At 48.6% G+C, this 23338-nt stretch overlaps 1 protein-coding gene across 1 annotated transcript; it reads right to left on the minus strand.

The window, feature by feature from the left end:
- Positions 1-2151: 2151 nt before the first annotated feature.
- Positions 2152-11661, minus strand: SLC25A47 (solute carrier family 25 member 47). Its single transcript, XM_032189417.1, has 6 exons — positions 11384-11661; positions 5969-6012; positions 5630-5701; positions 5185-5367; positions 4228-4501; positions 2152-3340 (listed from the first exon to the last, which is right to left on the minus strand). The coding sequence occupies exons 1-6, from the start codon at positions 11409-11411 to the stop codon at positions 3054-3056; spliced, it is 888 nt and encodes a 295-aa protein (XP_032045308.1). The 5' UTR covers positions 11412-11661; the 3' UTR covers positions 2152-3053.
- Between the last annotated feature and the right edge of the window lie 11677 nt (positions 11662-23338).

Below are 23338 nucleotides of genomic sequence, written 5' to 3' on the forward strand. Positions count from 1 at the left end.
GGTTGCAAGGAAGACTGGATGTTGAATTTCCCTGTGTACAGCAGCCAGCTCAGAAACAAGGGGAGGTCAATGTGACCTGTTACCACAATGTTTCTGTAGGTTTGGTGTGAAAGACTTGCACTTAAATGGGCTCCAGCTGTCTGGGGAGCACAGATTCTGAATAGCTTCACTTGGCTCTTCCACAGTCACTAAGAGGAATACTGAAACACGTCTGGATATTGTTAACCACTGTCAGAGAAAACAGGAACTATTAGCGGCATGAAGCAAAACGTGACTTCTAAAGAAAAATTTCTTTATTCACAGCCAGCAAGTTTGTTACTGAAAGAAATAGCCTATGCAGAGAGCTATGTGGTATCTTCATTCTGCTGGCTGGCCTTCAGCTGGATATCAGAAGAAATAGTTCTGTGATTATCAGAGAGGCAAATAGAGTAGCTGAAGGTCAAGGTAATACAACGGAATCAGAAAATAAAGCAGCCAAGTTCTGAAATCCCCAAGCCAAGCACCCAGCTTGCTGTATATGTAGTTATTTGCACAATATGTACATTGTGTCATGTTGTTAAACAAAAGTCGGTTCTTATTTATGTGCCTGGGTTTACAGTGCTTACACAGACAATACCTTTGCCTGGGGGTAGTTTATATCAGTGTGAACTAACTGTGGGTTCTTGCTCTACAGCAGGTTGTCAGCCATACCCTGGGTGTGTATTTTTTTTTCAGTAAAGGCTTGTGGGACACTGGATTCCAAGCAGTTAGCTTCCTGAAATAAGTTGTCTAAAGATCCAATTTACCTCTAATCCAGTATTTGTTCAGGCCAGGTGAGAACCTGCTTTTATTTGACACGGAATACCTGGGGGCTCACATTTCTCAGCTCCTCTCACTTGGTTCCACTGTTGTTCCTACTGATTTTATAATTCATCTGTAATTCCTACTTCTTGAAACAAGCTGTATGGCAGTTACACCCACAGGAAGAGGCATTTTTAGTCATCTGAATGCTTGAACCTATTGGGTAATCTGAGCTATTTTTGATTAGATTTTATTTTCAAACCTCAGGTTGACCATAGATGATATTAACACTGACTATTAATGAATGGTTGTTTTGTCTGATATACAGGCATATTTTGCTGTCTGTTCACAGGATATAATGCCTGAGAAAAGTCAGCTGAGAATAATATGGTGTAAAGAAACTTGATTCCAGAAAACATACCAATAGAGCTGGGATAAATCCCTGCCCTACTAGGACAGCACTCAGATGCATCCCTTGTAGAAAGAGGAGAAGTTAGTAGTCTCTTAGGAACCCATCTTAAGAGAAATTCCAAACCTTTAGGACTCAATTAAATCTTCTGTCATAAGGACTTTCAGATAAAGGAGGTTTGGAGCTGACATCGTAAAGGTATACGTGAAGATTCTAGCTTGCTGAGGCTGCACATGCTTTGCGATAGTCAGATTCAGTGCTGGGTCTTTCATTTCACTTCCCTATAAAGGTGACATACTCTGCACCTGTCTGGCCTCTTAAACCTGCTCTTGGATCAGCTGCAAGAGCTGGACAGACTCAGGAGACCAAAATCCTGATAATCATTCAATAGCACGGCTGTGGAAAGGTCTAAATAGCAAGTTGAAGGCTTAGACTTCAGGACAGTTCTAGAACTTTTTACAAGTTTATATATGAAAGAGATTGCCTTTATTTTTTCCTAGAAGCATCTGAAATTTTTAAACTTGTCCTTCTAGTACAAGATCCTTTCTTCCGTGTCCAGGGTAGCTGCCAAGTCATGTCTGCTGCAAAATTGCTGTTAGTGTAATCAGGTCTGTGCTATCAACTGCTAAAAGTGCATGTGGATCACCAGGACATCAAAACTGAGTAAGAGAACTCATTTTTAAAAATGATTTTCCTCTTTCCCTCCAAAAAAAGCACATTTCCAACAGGTTCTGATTGGGGAACCGATCCAGCCCACTCCAGATGCCACCACCCAGGGAGAAAAATGAAGAAAGCAAACATCATTGCTCCTGAGCCAGAACCAGCAAATTAAGATTAAAACCAGATTCCATCAAAATGTAACTTTGGAAAAAAAAAAAAAAAAAAAAAAAGCCACTACATTTGGCTGCTCCTGATAACGCATTTTAAAATGAAAAGGGTATGCACATTTTTTTTTTATTATTTTATTTTTTTTTTTTTTAAGTAGCAAATCTTACAGTTTTGCGATTCTTCTTTAACTTACCTAGCTGCCCAACACACGGATTTTATGTCAGTCTCTCCTCTGAGGAGCAAGGCTTTCTTGCATCCACCCCAGCCCTCCTTGCAGGACCAGGGCTGGTTTGGAAGCTCTGGCCATTGCTAGGCATGCGGTGCGCCCAGCGGCCAGAAGGGGACTGAGGATCTGCGGCTGGGGACTGCGCTGGGAGAAAACCACGTGATTTCCAGAATTGATGCCTGTTTTCGATTCCAATGAGGCCATTAGGGCGATTATGTAAGCAGACTATCTCTGCCACTCACGAAGAAATGCCAGGAAAAAGCAAGGAGATTCATATTTCAGCTGCTACCGAAGGGATGTGATCGTAGAGAGCTTGGGCAGAATTACAGCTGGGAATGAACAGTCCACCAGCTGTGGCTTGAAGCACAAATATGTAAATTGCTCAATGAATGCCTTACAGGCATTACACATGTAAAAAGGACACACTATATAGTGTTAAATCATACACATACTGCCTTCAAATTCAGTAGTGAAGGTTGTTTTCTGTGCTGGTAGAAAACAAAATGAAACCTTTCCCAAAATCTGTAAGACTTGCAGCTTTTTAGAGCATAAATATTTGCAAATGTCTCAGCAGCTACAGTATAAATACATTAACAAGATAAAAGGGATGTGTACACAAATGCAAGACTCCCTGATGAGTTTGTAATCCTATAAGAAGAAAACAAGGATGTCAGTCACCCGGCACTATGCTGAAATGTCCCTGCTTACGCTGTCCACCAGTGGAGAGCAGGGCTCAGCGGCTGTGCGTGTGTTGTGCTACAAAAATAAAACAACCTGAACAAAATACACCTCACAACAGAGCTGCACGAGCTACTTTTTGTTTGTAAAATGATCCGTAAATCTCAGTACAGCTTCATACGTGACAAACACCACCATGTTCACAGGAAAGGCCCGAATGCAGTTCAGCCCCAGACCCTTGAAAAGCACTTTCACGCCCTCCTCTCTCACGCTTTGTCTCGCACAGTGGACGAGGCCCCTGTACTTGTGCTGCCCTGATTCATCCACTTGCATCCGTGATTTCAGGACGTCCATGGGGGTAGCTAATCCCCAGGCCAGGACTCCAGCGAAGCCACCAGAAAGCAGCACAACCAGGAAACCTGCGGGCGAGAGGGAGGAGCAGTGAATTCCGGCCTTGCACCGGTGTGACTAGAAGCAGCTCGGATTAGTTTTCCCCAGACACTTAAACTCTTTCCAAATCTCATGCTACAAGCAATTTTAGGAGCAGGGGAGTGGGCACAGAAGGAGCTGTGAGGCCACGCACACTGTATGAAAGACTTGGCCTTCCTAGGCCCTGGGCCTGCATCTCCCCTCGTGCTTTGCTGCCATCCCAGCGGGACACATGGCGGCTCCCCGCAGCCGGTGCTCTGAGCCATGGCCACAGCCGGCCCTGCTCCTGCAGGACGATGTGTGAGGGGGCTGGCAGTCTCTTAGGGAGCCAGACAAGTGCAGGACAAAGGAGCTACAGCTCAAAAAGCAAGCTGTGCTTCTGGGATAGATGAGGAAGAGGAAGAGAGCATTCTCTCCTCAAGCTGCTGGCATATACAAGCTTTGTTTTTTAACCTTATGTTTTCCAGCAGCTAATTTTTGTCCAGCTCTTGCAGCTGTGTGATCTCACACCGACCACGTGGCCCCTCGGTTTCACAGCATTCATCACAGGTGCTGGTGCAGGGGCAGCTCCACTTCACCACCACACGCACAGGTGTAAAGCAGCTGAGAGCAGTCACACCTGCTTCAGCTGGCTCTGCTTATTTCTTTGTCTCTCAGGAAGATGTTCATTGGGGAATGGTACCTATGTGGTCTTGTCTGAAACTGGCTGCTTGCTTTTTGGAGCCAAATCACAGCTGGGAGACCTCAGACCTGGCCCATCATGAGCCCTTCCTGCAGCACACCCGCAGCCCAGAAGCCTGAGAGCACAATTTCGCTCCTAGTCCGGTACAAAATAAATCACTTTTGCAGGTGATGCCAGATGCTTGCCCATACCTACCTGGTTTATTTTTCCCTGCTGGCGTGAGCCAGTCACAGAGGGTAGAATAGGTAAGGAAATATATTGCAGAAGAAGAGCAATCCCTGCAGAGCAATGCAGAGCAGCCCTTGTAGAGACCCCCAAAGCCTTCCTCCTTGGCGATCACCTTCAGACAGTGCAGAGACCCTCGGTACTTTGGCTTGGAATTGAGCTGGGCAGACGTGGCAGAAGGATGGGGGTTCCTCTGGGTCTGCATCCGAACTTTAGCCACTTCACTGGGTGCCATCAACACTACCTGTAATATTAGAGGATGTAACTTAAACCTTCACTTTTAAACTGTGATCCACGTCCTGCCTGAGCCCTCAGATTATGTCTCCCACCTTTTCAGGCAATATTGTTTATTATCTAACACCAGGATTGCCTCCACCTGCCTGTGACTGTGTGTGTTTCCTCCCAGGGCAATGGGGATCCTGGTGCCTGCAGATGCCCACAAACATCCATCTGCCTGCAGGAAACTGCTCCGGAGCTGCCCCACACCATGGCACTGCCTGCTGTGGGCACACATCAATTCCTCTGGGTGACAGCTCCTGCTGACCCAGCCCCACAGTGCTGCAGGTAAGAGGTTGCCTGTCTGTCCTGTTTTGACAACATTTGCAAGAACCTGATACCCCCAGGTAGCCCTCAGTGAACAGCCAGGTCTTTCTTCCCCTGCCAAAACACCAGCCCATGCTTTGCACACCGACTTATGTCTTTCTTACATAAACCTGCAATTAGAGCCACTGGGTACGTTTGCTGCCCGGGTTGCTTTTCTTCCTTGCTGTTTTGTTTTGCCTTTGCCAAGGTCGCAGAGCAGGACCCCATGAGAAAACAAGCCAGCATCCCGCTGAGCCCCCAGCAGAAAACATCACCGCTTTTTCAGCCCCGTGTGTCTGCAAACAAGACCCCTTGTTGTGCTGTCCTGCTTGGCTGCTCGCCTACCCGCACGGCACCAGCGGCACCTCCAGCCAGGGAAACATCCAGCTTGGAAGGCTTGACGTCAGCAGAGCCATATCGCAGCTTGCAGATGTTACAGAGGAAGTTTCTGTAGGTGCCAAATGAAACGGACGAAATCAGTGACACTGAGAAAACTGATGCAGACACCCCTTTGTAAAATCCCAGAACCTGGTTGGAAACAGAAGGAAAGAAGACTTTTAAGAGAGAATGGCAAGGGAATGTATCTGCTTGAAAACATTGCACATTCACTACTGAGCCAAAGCTTATTTACATCTTACAGATCAGTGGAAAAGCTAAAATTCATCCTAACCCTTCTCCCAGCCAGTGCCTGTATAACTGCTGCCTGTCGTCTTCAAGCTGAGGCAGCTCTGCTCCTCTGAAACAAGAAGCCATCCATAACATGTATCAGCAGCTGGTGACAGGTACTTACTTTTTCTGTCCTGTATGTTTCTTGAATGCAGTGCCAAATGCCTTTGTAATGCCTCTCTGTCTGAATTCTCACCTACAAATACAGGGGCAACTTAGAAATACGGAAATCAGGTTTAAAAGCCATCAACAAATGTCACAGCAAAGTAGTTAATCAGCCATAAAATAGCACACACACCCTTAAAAAAAATCTTAAAGAGAAAAACAACACAAATAAAATTAAATATGTTGCTGTGACAAAGCTGAAAGCACTCAGTCATGGGACTTGTTTTCTGAAAGGAGAAAAAAGCCAGATGCACTATTTGTGTTCAGTCTGTGGTCAAGAAATAGTTTCAACAGGTACCTTCACTGTGTCCAGAGGATACCCCACTGCTGTGCTGAGGCCACCTGAAACAGAGAGGTTTTTGGAGACAGTTACCAGCACACACCACAACAGGCCCTTTTCCCCAGGAGGTCGTTAAGGGGACAGCAGGGAAATGCAGCTGCAGAGCCCAGCAGTCCCTGGCAGCAGGTTGCTGTCCAGCTCCAGCTCCAATGCCTGCGCCAACAGTGACGGAGCAAAATGCGTGGGTTTCTCTGAGAGATCAAAGCATGCTCAGAGGGCGAATCTGAGTGCCACAGGAAATCTGACAGGAGCAGTAATACCAGGGTGTGAGGCGGGTTGGGAAGAACACAGAAAGCCTCGCTAGCTGCATGCATGCCACCAGCTGCGGGGGCTCTGTGCAGCCCTATGGAAAGGGAACCCAGTGGGAAGGCTGAGGGGATGATCCACAATACTGGGCTGTTTCTGGTCCCCCTCTCAGCTTCAGCACTAAATCCTCTCTGGGCCATGAGCAAGCACCCTTGCAAGAGGAGTGAAGCACGAGGGGGCTCTGGAACAATTGTGGCTCTCTAGGCTTGACTTGGAAATATTAAGGAATAAAAGCAATAGTTACAAGGACACTTATTAGAGACGGGTGGTCCCTGGGCACTACAGGCTCTCAGCTACCTGTCTTCTGCCTTGAAGAGAGCAGCAGTGCTCCTATTGCCTCCTGCATGCCAGGGACCGGACGCCTCCTGGCTGCACTCCACAGGGCACAGCTGGAGCCCTGGCTGAGGACGTCACTGGGTTTTACAGTTTTTCATCAGCACTGATTCACTGGGTTAAGCCTCTGAAGGGCATCTCCCATGCGCACCAAACACTTTGTACACTGCAAAAGCAAAGCAAGGAGCAAAAGCAAAGTTTTGAGGGAAGAGAGAGCCTTACATGGGAGCCCAGGCTGGTGTGGGACAGGGCAGGATGAAGGCGCAGTGAAGGTATACACAAAGCTGCCATGCCCAGCAGCACACCCTGCATGCAGCTGACTGGGAGAGCAGCAGCATTTCCAGCGTGCTAGGGGGATTTGTCAGCCCTGCATTGACACCCAGCCTCAGCTCAAGACCTTAAAATAGCCACCGGTGCTGGAAGCGCATTAATCCTATCAGACGTCTCTGCCTTGGTGGCAGATGAGGAAAGTGAAGGAGCTGCAGCATGGACATGGCAACAAGTAGCTCAACCTCCATCAACCTCCTCACCGCCACAGGACAGGGCACGGGGCCTGAGCAGCTAAATTCCTCCCGGTCTATGAATGCCAAGTGAGCTGAGAGGGGATCTTGCTGGGTGACAGCAGTGCTGTACCCCCGTGAGTCATTTACACGGAGATCGAGCTCGTGAGTGAGCCTGTCAGGGCAGTCACAGACACAGTGCACAGCTGGAAACAGCCTCCTGGTGACTTCTTCTTAAAAAAAAATAAAAGTTATTTAAAAATACAGTAGTTGCTGTGGGTGTTTCACTGAGTACATTCATCTGTGATCGCACATGGTGGCTTGGGAGCTCTGGAAATGCTGCCGTGTTTTGGGGGAAAGCAGCAGCTGCTGGTGGGAGTCACTGGGAAGCAATCCTGAAGTGCACAACTCAGAAAAAAAAAAAAAAAAAAAAAAAAAAAACAACGAACAGCGCCCTGCTTGCAGGAAAATGAGGGTTGTTCTGCAAGAGGCTTTGTCTGCCCCCAGATAAATAATAGCAAAGGTTAAAAAAAAAAAAGGCCAAGAAATGACTTTCTGTATTTCTGGACCAAAATGAGAGAAGGTTGGAAGAGGGGGGAGCACATGTAACCCAGCTGGAAGGACTGGAGCAGCCACAGCAGTGACAACGCACCGAGTCACCCGGGGCCACCTGCCCCATGCCAGCTTCCTGGCTGGCACCAGGCAGCAAGCACAGGTTTGTTTGCCCCAAATCAACCTGCTTCACTCTGCTGCTCAACCCAACGCACACCTTGGTTCAAGGACTGACCAAGAGAGGGGAGAACATAAAGGTGAATTTCTCACTGCCTCCACCAAAGTGGAGGCGTGAGCCCCAACACCTCCGAGCAACCAGGGCCTCCTGTGAACTGTGCTCCCTACGAGCCAAGGCAGTTAAGTTTTAAGAGCCAAGGAGCCCAGCCAAGTCTGTCAAAGGCTGAGGAGGAAGGGCTCCACACAATGTCACCTGATATTAATAGCCTGGGACAAAGATAACATGACCCATACATGCACTGTCTGCGAGGCAGAACCTGGCAGAACCTAGCGTGCATACAGGGAGAGGGGTCCTATGGGGCACCCGGGGAGTAACACCCCCCGGCTGTGAGGGAAAGAGATGGCAAAGCCAGGTGAGGGATCCCCAGCGGGCTGCAGGGAGCTGCTTGTCACACCTACTGCATTGGGACATTCTCAGGTACTGAGCAGGGGCTGCAGATTCCCCAGCGCACACATCCCAAAAACAGGTATCTCACCTTCTCTTCACAATCAGGCCACTTTGGCCAAGAAACTAAAACAAGGAGGGGTCCTGGTCACTGTAATAGCAGGCAGCAGAGAGCAAGTAGCCCCACACAGAGCCCACCGGCCTGCAACAGCAGGGGGCACAGTCCTGGCTCCAAGACCCTGGAAGCAGCAGGGATCATGGCTTTGTGCTTTGGATGGGTAGACAGCAATTTCCAAAGGTCCTTATGTTGTGAAGAGTTGAGAGCATAAGAACTGTCCCATACCCTCAAGAAGCTGGGCTCCTTCCAGTAACGTGACCCTGGCTGTGGCCAGCAGGGCTGCTTTAGCTGTAGGGACAAGGAGACAGCGCGTTCCCTCCATAGGTGGGCTATTTTATCTGCCCTTGGGCTGCGTGTGCCCGCTGTGTAACCTCGCAGCAGGGTGCAGGGAAGCCAGGGTGTGCAACAGCTCTGCCACCCTGTTGGGGCGGTGCTGGGTGACTCAGCTGCCCCATCCCAAATCCCTGCTGCTGGGACGAGTGTCGGGTCACCCCCAGGTCAGCGGTAGCCCCAGGCATCGGTACACATCCTCTGCCAGGTGTGGGCTGCTGCAGGAGCAGGGCTAGAAAACACACATGGGGAAATTCAGGCTGGAAAGGACCTCAGGAGATTTCTGGTTCAATCTCTTTCTCAAAGCATAGCTGGCTTTATTGGCTGGGAAGGATATCCTTGCAGATAACCTGCTTTCCGGGGCATCCCACCCATTTATTGGTTATTGAAAGTCTCCATAGCTACTAAGCTTGCTTCTCACATGATGTTGTCTCCTGGAGGCACAGCAGCAGCTCACTGCTTTCCAGGCTGAAGATGCTGACCCTATCCCATGGACACAGAAGCAATAGATTGGAGCAGATGCACAACAATTGTGCAGGTGCCTGAGCCAGGCTGGGTGGTTACATGGGTTTCAGAAGGGCAGCATCTCTGCTGCTTTTCTGAGGTGCTCAAGCCATGCTTTGTCCAAAACACTCTGAAAACAGATCAGGATCACAACTCTGCGGCCAACAGAGGAGTCAGGGAGAGGAGTGATAGGACAATGCAGAACAGTTTTAACCTAAAAGAGGGTAGGTCTAGATTGAATACTAGGAAGAAATTTTTCATTCAGAGAGTGGAGAGGCACTGGCACAGGCTGCCCAGAGAAGCTGTGGGTGCCCCATCCCTGGAGACCAGGCTGGATGGGGCTTTGGGCAACCTGGTCTGGTGGGAGGTGTCCCTGCCCATGCAGGGGGTTGGAATAAGAAGGTCTGCAAGGTCCCTTCCAACCCAAGCCATTCTGTGATTCTGTGATTCTGTTGTGATCTGTGTTGCCTCTTGAGTAGTTTGATGCACTTCAGTTGGGTTTGCAGCCTCCTTGGGAACACAAAAACTGCTTCAGCTCTAACAAACACAAACTGTGAAGTAAACTCAGCACAAACAACATCCCAGTTCCCACAGAAAAGTTGTCCCAGCCCTGAAAGCTGTCCCATGTTGGGGTAGGCCCCGAAGCTTGGTTACCTTGCAGAAGCCTTTGTGTAAGCTCCCAGCAGGGAACAGCACAGCAGAAAACAGTCCTGTCTGCCACGGAGAAGTTGCATTATACATCTTAGAAAAAAACTGAGCTGGACACAGATGACAGGATGGAAAACCCTGCTCTCAGACAGCCTGGGGTCAGTGAAATGTGTTAAGACAAGCAGGCCCTTTCCTGGTCCCAGGTAGAGCCGCAGCCAGCACCCTGTCCAGCTGAGCCCATTCCCAGGGCGCCCAGGGGAGATGCTCGGTGTGCAGCTGGGTAGCACACAGCTGGTGCTGGGCAGAGGGCACTACAATTAAGTTTATCCTTAAGTGGCTCAGCTACAGCTGTGCCAACAAAAGCAAAGGTCTCCAACCATCAAACACAGCCCAGCCCAGCGATTCACATCACCCATCAGGGGAGGTTTGGTGAATCCCTCTGATTTCCTCAGCAAGGAAAGATGAGAGGGATGAGCTGTCATGGAAGGGGTTGGCTGTATCCCCCTCTCCCAGGAGGGGCCCTTCCCAAACAGGGTCCCCTGGCACCCCAGGAAGGCCAAAGCCTGAAGCAGCCAGCACCTCCGGGGCTGGATGCTGCTGAGACACCGAGCCTCACCCTGCTTGCACCAAGAAGCAAAAAGGGGCAGCAGGGCAAAAGTCATCCCAGTTGAGCAGCTCTGACGTGCAGGCTTGGGCTGGGCCTCCCAGCCATGTGGCCGGGTTACCTGGCCCCTGGCAGCGGCGACCCCAAGCCTCTTGTCCTGGTACGCGATGCCAGGCTAGATCTGGCAGGCAGATTTCAGAAGAGATACGAGCCCGGTGCCTATATGTTGTGGTTTAAAATAAAGCTGGGTTTGAGTAGCATGTGCTCTAAAAATGTCTGAAATGAAATAGCACATTTCTCCTTTTCCTTTTTTGAAGTGCAGCTAACCTATTTTCTCCCATACTGAAGCCTGCTACGTAACACGCCTGCACAGAAATAACCACAGCAGCTGCCAGCGCATCTCAGCCCGAGACCACGCACATGCCGTTCACTCAGACCTTCCTGGCTGCGACAAAGCCGAGCCTCTACCCCTCCCACCTCACCAGCCGTGTCCTCAGCCCCCCCTTGTCCTCAGCATCCACAGCCAGCCCTTGCCAGGACCCCCTCGGCCACGCTGGGATTTACTGCCTGGGCTGTACCCGCTGCTTTGTGTCCGCACGCAGCGTGTCCCACTTTGTCTCTCGTTCCCTCCTGCTGGAATCAGGGAGCAGATTGCAGGGCAATGACCTCAGACAAGGCAATTTCAGCGCGCTCTCTGCCCTGATGACATTGCCCACTTGTTAAAGCAGGAGAGGGTTTCGCCAAGCAGCCCCCACGGAAAGACTCCTGTCTCTGCCGCTGCGACCTGCCCGGTGGCTTAGCAGCAAGGAAACACAGCTACCCGCTTTCATCAACAAGCACCTCTTTATTTATTTACCTCCGATGGCCCCGGCAATGAAATCCATCCGGACTGAGTCTGCTGCCTTAATTACCCTGAACAAGCGTTAGGGAGGTGGAAGAAGGGAGGATGCCGGCTCAGCCTTCCCCGAATCCTGCAGGTCCTTCAGAGACGGTGTGCTCTGCGATATGAATCACCTCCCTGCTGCCTTCTCTTGCCGCGGGAGATTGTGAGCCCTGTGGATACTTGATGAATTTGTACACTGGAGGCAGGGACAGGAAGGCTGGAGCTGTTCCAGGAACACAGTGAATAAGTAATCCCCCGAACCCTGCAATGCTGCGCCAGAGCCTTTCTGCCTGGAAAATCACAAGGGGTGGTGCCTTGCAGGGTAAGGCTGGCTGTGAAAGGGCCATTTCCCATTGCACTCATTAACCCCAGCAGCCAGCCTGGTTCAGGTTTGACGGAGGACACTCTCGCCCTGCATCACGAAGAGGCAGCACTGTGGCTGTGTAGGAGATGCGCCCCCATCCCTCCCTCCTGACGGAGCAGACCCCCTTCCCATCAGGGAGTCCATCCCCAGGGAATTTTCCTTGGATGTCCTCCCCACACAACTGGCCCTAAAGCCCTACCCACAACCCCATAAACGATTACCTACTCACTGTGAATGCACATATCCAGCAATACTTCCTAGCACACATGAAGCTCATGCCAATGCCATATTGCCTTTTTTCTCTTTTTTTTTTTTTCTTTTTTTTTTTTTTTCTTTTTTTTGTGCAAGAGCCCTGCACTGGAGGGCTGCCATGTGTGTGCAGAAGAGGTTAAGTTTTGCCCCCAATGAACCTGAAAGTCCTGATGCAGTGAAAGGGCTTGCCAAGCCGTGACCTGAATTGTACTTCTCCTGATGAGGTTTCCCCGGGTCAGAGCCAAGGCATTTTGGCAGCAAAGTGAAAAGAAAATTTCACGGCTGCTGCCCCCCTGGGTTGGCTTCACAGAGGAGCTGAGGACTTTCATCCCCAGTGCTAAGTCTCCTGCACATTTCACAAGACCCTGTTTCTCTCTGAAGTGTATGCTCTGGAAGTGTTAGTGACATATAGCACAGATTACCGTGAGAGCTTGGATTTTCTGCGAACCAAAAATTAAAGGATTTTAACAGTTTGTCTTCTGTGATTTCTTATGCATCTTTCCCTGCACACACGCTACGCTTGATAGAACATATTTTATTCTCCAGTGCAATGTCATGTGAGGACAGCAGAATCTTAAAAACAGAAGTAAAATATTACCTAGAGAGAGGGCAATGTAGCTGCTGAAACACACCAGGTTATTCAGTAGCCCTCCCTTGTTACTTCTGGTGACTGTGCTGGAGCTGTTCATGGTGCATCAGCAGCCTGTACATGCCAAGTGTGGGGAAAGGTGCTCCTCATACTAGAGTACTACATCCCTGTGGCCCCCCTCCAGCAGCGGGACAGGGTGTGGGACCTGGCGTCTCGGTGACACATGGGGACAAGGACACGGTCCCTGCGGGTGGGCAGCCAGGGAGCCTGCAGCCTGCGGTACCTGCAGGGAGCAGCGTCTTCAGGACCACTGGTTAGACAAGGGTGCTCGGTGTCGCTTTTCTGGAAGCTGCTTCCAGGCAAAGTGAAGAAACTCATGATGTTCCCACTGTGAAAAGTGCCACCATGTGTTCCTCCCATCACATGTCTGGGGGCTTTGTGGGGGCGGGGATTTTTCTAGATACTGCAGTGACTGACGCAACCCCAGCGAGAAAATAGAGACTGGCTGCCTGAAGTATTAGGGCTAATAAATATTTCCCATGAAACAGTGCAACAGCCAAGCAAAATTTACACCTTCTTCAGCTCTGAAACCTTCTGAGACTGAAAAACAAACAAACAAAACCTTTCTCTTCCAACAGGAAAGTAACCACTTGTTTTGTTTCCCTTCACTGACACCAATGTTTCAATCAAAATGTCTGTTATGCATGGCATGAAGCAGACTCTAGATTCAAGCCCTTGGATAACCTTCAGTCATTTTGGCGAAGTTCACCAGAAGAAAACATTTCCCACATGCCTGGAACTGCTCTACAAACTGTGTCTTAGAAGAAGGCTGTCTGAAAGAGGGACATTTTGGTGCTCGAAACGTTTCCCCTCACCCTACAAGGTTGCTGCTGAGGGCAGCCAGCTCTGGGAGGACACGAGCACAGAGCTCCGTCATGGACATTCGCCTCACGGGCTCTTAGCAGAGTAATACAAGCCCTGAGGAATGTCACAGCAGGAAAATGCCTCTGCTACTGTAGTCTCCAGCCCTTCTTCCTGGGTGTGTGGCCACCCACACCCGCTGCCGTCCCCTTCAGCCACGTGTGAGTCACGCAGCCCGGCAGCCATGTGATGGACACGAGGGCAGAGCCCTCTGCAACTGCAGCCCCACGCGAGGGGTGAAGCATCCGTACACCAGCAAGTACTGAGGAAGTAATTCAGAGTGAAGGAAATCCCATCGGAGACCTGTGTTATTGTATACGCTGTCACCTGCTAGCACTCCCCGATCAGCAAGTAGTCGACCACTGCTTGCTTTCCTCTTGAGACGCAGTTGCAGGCTGCAGGAAGGAAGGCACCAGCCCCACAGTCCAATGGTGTGGTGAGGGCTCTTCTCATCCCCACAGGGTTCCTGCACTGGTGGGTACTGGGATTGGCAATTCTCCCTCCTGTCCTTGCAGACACCCAGTACAGACCAGCGCCCTCCTAAGGAGAAAGGTCCTAGGGCAGCGATTCAGCCTCCTGTGTCAGGAGTCCTCCTAGAGACACAGAGCACTGTCCCATGCACCTTGCTGAAGGAGCTTCCTCCTTCATCCCCTCTTCTCCAGGTTTCAGAGATATATCAGCTCCCAGATGCCAGCCTTGTTAGAAATACACATCAGCATTCAGCCCTCTCAATGCCACGGATCAACAAAGACAGCCCAAAAATCCAGCCCAAAGCTATCTTGAATTCTCAGGGAGATCTTCAAGTCTCTCTTCCAGAAGATCAAATGTGAGTCATTCCTGTTGTCCTTTCATGCAGGGAACACAATATCTAAGTACTGGCATAGATCGCTGCTACTCCAGCCTGCACTAAACATCATGGGCTACATCTATGCAGAGCAAGTGCCTGGTCTCAGCCCTGGCGGTCTTCTCAAAGCACACCCTAGGAAGTCTGATACATACCACAAACACTTTGATCCTTTACAAGGGGCAGGACTCCGCTGGAAATAGCTCAAAAATCTTTTCTTCAGAAGCAAAGTGTTTAGAAGTGATTTGTTCAAAATGGGTGAATTTCACAGGAGATTTTGAAAAAGCAGAGCGTGGAAGGTGCTGTCAGATGACAAGACAGATCTGATGATATGAAGCAATCTGCAAATTATGAAATGAAGTGATAGAAAAGAGAGGAAGAGCTTAGTTTCTGCACAGCACATGATGGATGAAACACTCCATTTGCTCGCAGGAGGAGGCAGCTGCCTGCTCACCCAGACAGGGAACAGCACCACGGTCAAAGCAGCACCCAGGTTAGAGGGCTGCTACAAGCGTATGGAGCAAAGGCAAAGGTGGATAGAGGAAGCTGTAGGTGGGTAAGCAATGGTAAGTGGCATCTTTTAGGTGAGACATAACAGCAGGAGCATCCCTCTTCTTCCCCAGACTGCTCCCAGGACTTTTCCAGCTCCATCCACCCTGCAAAGGGAAAGAGAAGCCAGTCCTCTCGCCTCTGCAACCACCTGCTAACTTATTGAGCCAGATCTGAAGAGAAAGCATTCCTGCCTTACTGCATTTTCTCTTCCCCTTGCACTGCCTAGTATCACACTCACATGCATGCCCACCAACTCCTCCCCAGTTCATTTCAGAAAACCCTTCAGTGCGGAGGCTGTGCAAACATCACAGCCCCACTACGTCACTGGGCTGTTTGCAAATTGCAGGAGGGGGAAGAGTGACACCAGCACTATGAGCTGCAGGTCCTGGCACTTGGCTTGTGCGCTGGTGGGTGGAAAAGGGGGTGGGACCTCTTGGCTCCAGCTGCGCTTCAGATCAAATTGTCTCATTGTGCTTTATCTTGGGTATTAATGAAAAGCCAACAATGCCAAGGACTCATGTATTTACTGCAGAGCTTTTATAGCAAGACAAACAAAACCAGCAAGGAAGCCACTCTGAGCATTGGCCACTGCATCGCTTTTAGCCAGGTATAAATGATCGGTGATTTTGCCTCCAGAAAGCTGATAGGAGGATGTAATGTTTCTGCACAACTTCCCAGGGAAGGGAAGATGATGCACTCCCACAAGGGAGGTGAAGATGATGATTGCAAGTGATTAAGAAGTGACACAGATTTATTGCGTGGCTTTGGGCAAGTCACTCAATCTCTCTGTAACTAATCCTCTCATCAGCACAATCAGTGTGCTCTATTCCTGCTGCCATGAAGCCACTGCAAGGATCTCAGGCTCTTGTCAGACATCTGTCAGCCGCTATTCAGGAGTAAATCATGGGAAAAGGTGGAAATACCAACATTAGCACCCACCCTTCACAAACTCCCATGGTTCTCGTGGTTCTTTTTAATGTTGTATAAATCCTCCTCCCACATTCTAATCTTTACGATAAGGAGGAAAGGTGACAGTGAACCATCTCAGCCACAGCCTGTACAGGACTTTATGCCAGCTGAGAGTGATTGCACTTTGGAAGGGCTGTGATGGAGGAAGGGGATGGCAGGACAGTTATTGACTTCCTAATTACATGCTGAGCCAGCCTTCCAACTTCTTGTACATTTTCTGCACTTGAAGAGAAGGTGTAGCCAGTGACCTGGCAGCAGGTTTGGGAAGCCAGGAGCTCCCTCCCCCTGCTCCCGCAGCAGGGAGTCTCCCTTTCCGTCTCCTTTTACCCACCTGGCAATAATACACTATTTATTTGTCATGACAATATTAATACACAGCCCTCAAACCTTTCATGAGCAGCAGGAGTTGTTCAGTTGTTTGGCTGCAAAACAGCTGTGGTAGGAGCAGTGGCAAGCACCAAGATCCACTGATGATGTTGTTGCAGAATCTGTGCTCTCTCCAGTATCTGTGGATTTGCCTTTTTCCCAGTGCGTGCATCCCCACAGAGACCTTAGACCTCTGCTTTACAGCAGTGAAAAACATACGGGATGCCGTATTATTTTGACTAGCCTGCAGCCTTTCTTCCTGTCTGAACTACCTGATCTGATATGATTTAATAACCTCAACACTTCCTGGAAACTCAGAAGAAACTCCAGCTCTAGAACTATAAACCATTATTATTTAGGAGTTTAGCTGCTGAAGTCACATGAGAAAGATTGTTATAAAGATACTTAACTGCCAAAACTGGCACCAATGTGTTCAGAAAAGAGAATGTTTTTTAAATACCAGCATTATTATGAGCTTATGCTAAGACAGGATGTATACAGAGAAATTTAAGAAGATTTTTATCTTGCAGGAGCAGAGAACAAGTGAAATTATGCTGAATTAATTATTGTATTCAAACAAAAATAAAGCACCTCCCTTAAAAACTATGCTGCAAAGCAAGTTTAATGCCCGTGAAGATCCCCATATAGTTGTGAGTGAAAAGTTACTGGTACCCACACAAGCTTGATCAATACTCACTCAGGGATGTCTGCCATAAATCTTTGCAGCAGAGTACACAATCCAAGTAGAAATACTGATCTATTTCATCAGCCAGCATTCAATTATGTGCCTCAGATATTAATCTGACCTTTTCCATGGGCTCGAGCTGGAGAAAAATCGAAGACTAAGCCAGCAGTTTGCATAGCCTGTTCAGTAACACCCCCAGCATTAGCAGAGAACACTCAGACTCTGGGGCTAACAGCATTAGTCTCTGAATACCACATGAAGTTCACAGCCTCACTTATCACCCTTTGTTTGTCCTTTCCTTGGCGTCTGTTCAGGAGCTGTATGAGTGCCTGTCATGTGGAGTACTTGGGAAGTTTCCACAGAGGTGCATTAGTCATGCTGTTAGGCCTGTTCTTTCGGTTTCTGAGAAATAGGTGCCTTTTGTGTGCCACGAATGCAATAACAACCATATTCCATATGGAGCTGGATGCTGAGCAGGAAGCTGTCTTGAAGACAGGCCAAGAAATGTCTGTCCATACACCTTAGTGGTATTGCCTTACAACATATTCCCACTTTTCTTTGGCTCTCCCTTCTCATGCGTTACTGACTGGTGCATCATACAGCGCGCCTACACTGTGAAGTAACTTAGCATTTTGCTTCTTGCCAGAGACCTGGTCTCCCAGAATTGACTTTGCATGTGGATACAAAGCATGCCAGAGGATTTCAAGTACACAGTGTTGCAAGTGTATTTGTATAGCTGCTGGCAGCGAAAAAACATTTGCCTCACAGAAAGGTTCCTGTAAGAACAGGCTGGCTTGAAAAGACAGACAGGAGGCAGGCAGAAGTTCTCCTCCTATCTCTGCCTCCTCATCTCCTAGGAATCAAGGACAAATCATTTTCCTTATCTGTGAAATGGGCACAACTGCACATTTCTGCTTCACCAAAACAGCCTGAGGCTTAGGTTATATTGTTTGTAAGTCCAGACTGGAAAATGCTATAAAGATGCCAGCTACTGAGTTCTCTCTTCTTTTTCTGGGTGATTTCTCAACAAGCTTTGGTTTTGCTCACTGTCACCAGTAACAAGTGTATTTGCGGAGTGACTGGCTAATACACAGAAGAAGGGATGGGTAAAGCTACTCGGCTGACAGTTACTAAATCAGGTAACGGGGCTCAGCTCACACCCGCTTATCTCAGTGTGCCTCTCTGTGGTGGCTGGCATCTTAAAACTGTGCTGCCAAACACCTTAGTGTTTGCTGGAGCCCTGCTCTCCATATCTCTGACTGCATGCAGATGCAAAGTGTCCCGTGCTTTCTCCACGAGAGGCCAGAAACAAACAAACTCGTTCCACCTGCAGCAAACAAAGAATATAGCCCTCATAACAGCTCAGGTGCTTTGGACCTAACTCCTTCCCCAAATGCACATGCAAAAATTATTACCATCTTGGAAAGCCATTGTAGCACCAGCACAGGCCTGAGAACACAGGTGGGACCTATGAAGAGAGAAGAAAAGACCCAGCATGAAGGGTGGAGGGAGGTGTTTGTGTGGGGTCACCTGCCTTCATTAGCTGGCTGCTTAAAAGAAACATGACAAAAGGGGAAAAGACAGAGCAGTTTATTTCCCAGAAGTCAATATACACCTTTGTGCTTGAAATTAGAGGTAATGCTGACTCTGGGCAGCTTTTTCCTGTTTTGTGGCCTGCTCATTTCTCACCTGCTCCCAGGGGAGCACCAGGGGGATGGTTATGGAGTGATATTTTAAACAAGAGGCAAGACAGCTGGCTGTGAGCAGGGATGGATTCTTCCTCAGGATGGCCAGATGCTGACCATTTTAGCACAAGTTCTGCTTCTTCCCCCTACCTTTCCCACAGATGGGTGCACTGGAAACTAACTCCCTGAACTAAACACACTGTGCACACTTTGCAGAGGCTGAGACAAGGAACAGGAGGCATGTGTCAGACCTTGACCCCTGCTGCTTGGAGCTGCGAGGGTCCTGCTTTCCAGAGGGAAAAGTGCGCCCAGTAATAAATGTGTTTCCACTTCACTGGGATAAAGCATGGGAAGTTGGAGCTATACCTGTCTTTTCAGGACAGCTTGCAGCTCACAGCACACCAAGACACCCTCTGCCTCTCTGGAGCTCAGCACCCCTGGGGCTGAGGGGTTTCGCGGTCTGGGATCTCAAGCTGGACATCTGGGGGTGTCTTCAAGACCCTGTCTGTCAGCAGGTCTGTAAGCAAAGCAGCTGTTTCATCAGCACTTGACTCTTGTACAAATGGGTCGGTTGCAGCTCATGCTTTTAAATACCTGTCTTATCAAGGGATTTTATCAGGCCGGGAAGTTTCAACATTTGATATACAGTACCTTTGAAGCCAGTGGGATAGTAACATCAGAGAAGACCCTAAAGCCATCCAAGGTCATAAAGTTAATGTATAATAAAGACTTTTAGTCCTCTACAAATAACACCATAGCTGCTCTGCCTTCAAAGGCAGCTGCTTCCTGAGGATTTGGAGTATCCTAATGACCTGAGTCAGTAACATAACTCCCAGTGGTGCTATGAATGCAACAGTGCTTAGGAAAACTAAGAGAGTGGACATGGATCCACACAAGCTCAGTGACTTTACATGGAAAAGACAGTGGGTGTTTCCACAAAGTACCTCAGCTTCTAAGGTTTTCTTTCGTACTTAACATTGCATCCTAGTCTTTCTCTTATTTCACTGTTTTGGTTTATTTGTTGTTGCTTTAGATGGTCAGCCACTTGGTGAAGCACTAGCTGAACTTTAAGCCTGGTTGTGTTGGACTTTGCAAAATGAAAGATTTTCTTTTCAAGCAGTTTGCTAGTGTAGATGCAACACTCATATGGCTGCGTGCTCATGGCCACCCACCCAGGTTCACATCATAAGCAGGGTACAGAGAGATGCTGCCTCTGACAGCCTTTGAAGCTTGATTCATAGAGCCAAAGTAGGTGTTAGAAAGGAGAAGTGCAGCCCCAGCCCCAGCTCAAAATAAAGAGAGAACTAGAGAATTGGATGAGTTGCTCTGGATACTGTCATGAGCACTCAAGTTGTGATGATGTAGTGATGCTTTAGCTTAGGGAAAAAAAAAAAAAAAAGGCCAATGGCAAAGGGCTATATGAAAGGAAATTCTCCTGACAGCTGGTTCCAGAGCTGACCAAGTCCCAGTGAAACTCTGGGGAGCAAACAGAAGACCCCCCAGTCCCATCACTCTCCATATTATAGTGGGAGATGTCTGCTGGGACGCTGCCAGTTGTTGTTGCCAGACTCACAAACAAGATTTCAAGATTTTATAACATCTGGATCAACACTATGTACTTTATTGCACACTACTGATACCAGGATTTTTACAAGCTTATCATAACCTCACATTTCTATGCCATTCCTAACTTGCTCTGCTTTTGCCCTTTCTCTGTGTTTCATTTACCTGCAGCATTAGTCCTGCCCTGATGCTTCTTTTTTCTCCACCTCTCCAAATCTCTTCCTCTCCCTACCTACTCTCCCACTTCCCATTTCCAGGTGTCCATGGAGTTCACCTTCTCCCAGATCTTGCCTGGGTGCCACCAAGGTCAAAACGAAGCTGACAGCAATGCTTCTTGCATGAGAACCAAGTGAGAACTGTGCTCCTGCCTTGCCCTCCAGCATCAGCCACAAAGCTTCTTCCACCTGCACAGCCACAGTTCAGACCAAAAAGGCAATGGGACAAAGGGAACAAGGTCTTTTAAGGATGACATTAAACTATAACTAATCTTTTCTCTCAGGCTGTGTGAGCTGGTAGGCCCTCTCTTTGGTGAGTTCACATTTCACTGTCCAGAGAGGTTGCTAAATCCTTCCCAACAAGAAATCAAGAAAAGCACAAGCTTTCCTCACCCCAGCTCTCCAGGGAACCGTGCTTGGCTCTGCCTCAGCAGAATGAAAAGGAAGACAGCCACAGCTGACCTGGATCCATGGAGCCTGAAGGGCACAAGAGCTCCCACCAACGCCTGAGTCACGCCGTGAGCCGGAGGCGTCACGCATCAGCGGGGTGGGCACAGGATCAGACACAGCTGCTGAACTGCCTAGAGAAACAGCGTGAGTGAAAAGAGACATCAGATATGGGTTTGTATGAGTATCAGTAAGCTCTCTTCTGCAAAACTGTATCTTTACTGCATGCATGAGGACCTGGATCAATAGGCAAAACATCTGGCCTAAGTAATAGTGACAAATAGTGAGAGCTCTATGACTTCCTCCCTTTTATCACAGAGCTCCTACAGGCATCACACACAAATACAAGCACCTACACAGGCTCATAGCTGTTGTCCTCCCTACAGGGAAGCTCAATAACCTCACTTTATCCATAAACTTTGCCTCACAAACGTAACTCAAACAGGAAAAAAAAAATCCAAGGAAGAAAAAATGAAGAAAAGGAAACCCCAGTGTGGGATCAAGTCCATGTTCATCCCTTGGTCAACCAACTCTTGAGGTCTCAAACTTTTTATCAATGAGCCCTCGATGTTCCCTGTGCTAACTTACGGAGTGCCCCCACCCTCTGCAACTTGACATCTGTGCCTGCCATAGTGGGGTTTGGTAGCGTTAAATGAATCTTATTACAAACAGCTTGAGCATGCAGGGACAAGACAGACCTTCACAGATTACAGCAGCCTGGGAGGGGCTGCACATACACCGACAGCAAGGTCAGAAACCCAGTGATCCTGACGAACTGGAAAAACCATCTGGAAAAAGCAATTTAGCACGGACAGCTGGGAATAACTAGGTAAATAGGAACTGTGCAAGTACAAAATTGTTGCACACAGCTGGTCTGAAAAGGGGCTGGGCATATAATGGGTCACTGGCTGCCCACAATTCAATGATAAAATGTTATGGGAGAGGAGAGGAGAGGAGAGGAGAGGAGAGGAGAGGAGAGGAGAGGAGAGGAGAGGAGAGGAGAGGAGAGGAGAGGAGAGGAGAGGAGAGGAGAGGAGAGGAGAGGAGAGGAGAGGAGAGGAGAGGAGAGGAGAGGAGAGGAGAGGAGAGGAGAGGAGAGGAGAGGAGAGGAGAGGAGAGGAGAGGAGAGGAGAGGAGAGGAGAGGAGAGGAGAGGAGAGGAGAGGAGAGGAGAGGAGAGGAGGCAACTCTTTTATTCAGATATATGAACAAGCGTTGTCTGCAAATACCCAAAGGAATTGCCCGTTACTCATTCAGGAAGGTTTCAGGGAGCAGTTCAAGGAAATCCAAATCAAATGAATAAAGGAGGCTAACAAGAATCAGAGATCAAAAAATAATGATCACTATAATTCAGAGAAGAAAAGACTAAGATTTGAAACTGTCTTCAGCTAACCTAGAAAGTGTCTGCAAAGAGAGAGGAAATAAATTTTTTCCCCTGCCCACTGTGGGCGAACATTACAATTACGAAACACTTCTGGTGGAGAGGGTAATTCCTGTGAGGCAGATTGCCTGGCAGATCAGAGGATTGGAATAACAGATTACAAACACTTAGATAAGGCATGTGTTAGGCCAAGCTGATCCTTCCAAGGCTTGAGCTACAAGGCAGATGCGTACAAAGGAACAAGTCTAAGTTTATGGGACTGCCCGGGGCTTTCTGTCTGGTTTCAAGCACTGGCTTCAAGAGCATGGGTTCAGCAAGGCTGCAGCTCCCTGTTGGGATGTAGAATGGTGCGAGATACAGCAGGGCTGGGGGGCTCCCAAAGCCACCAGAGATGCAGCCAGCAGGCAGGGCCAGCCTGCTTACAGGCTCTCTGGCAACAGCTGCTCAGCCCCAAATGGGACAGGTAAGGGAATCCATCAGGGAATCCAACGTGTCTGGGAGGTGCCTGGGTGTTTGGTTTGATTCGACAGTGTCTAGGGATGAGAAGGAACCCAGCTGAGTGTCCTGAAGGTTGCAAGAAGGCATGGGGAAGGTCAGGAATTCACCAAATGGTTTGCATGTCCATCTTATCTGCCTGTTAGCTGTAAAGATGGTCCAAGAGCTGCTAAATCTGTGACTGGTTCTTAGGACTTGGTCTGTTCTGATAGTTTCAGATCTAGTCAGCAGCATTCTTGTCTTTGTTGTTATTTTTTTCTTGCTTTCTTTGCACAGAAGGTAAAAGCTGGCTTTATTATTATAAAGTATTCCATTGCAAGTATTTTTTTTGTCATTGTAGTGAGCTGCTACAAGTGGAAAAAGACAACTGTACAATGGAAAACAATGGGGGGAAAAAAAAAAAAAGAGAGAGAGAGAGAGAAAAAAATCAGGCTCTTTTCAATCTGCTTCTGGAATTTATTCCCTAAAAGCTGACTTTGCAGGCCTGAAGAGCTCGTGTTACTCTAAACAGAGCTCGAGTATTCCCCTCATTGTTCGAGGCCACTGGTATTGCCCTTCCTCAGCCCATTGCCTGCAGAAATAACAAGAGGCTCAAAGGGAG

Source organism: Aythya fuligula, chromosome 5, assembly GCF_009819795.1.
Source record: "Aythya fuligula isolate bAytFul2 chromosome 5, bAytFul2.pri, whole genome shotgun sequence".
Lineage (NCBI taxonomy): Eukaryota > Metazoa > Chordata > Aves > Anseriformes > Anatidae > Aythya > Aythya fuligula.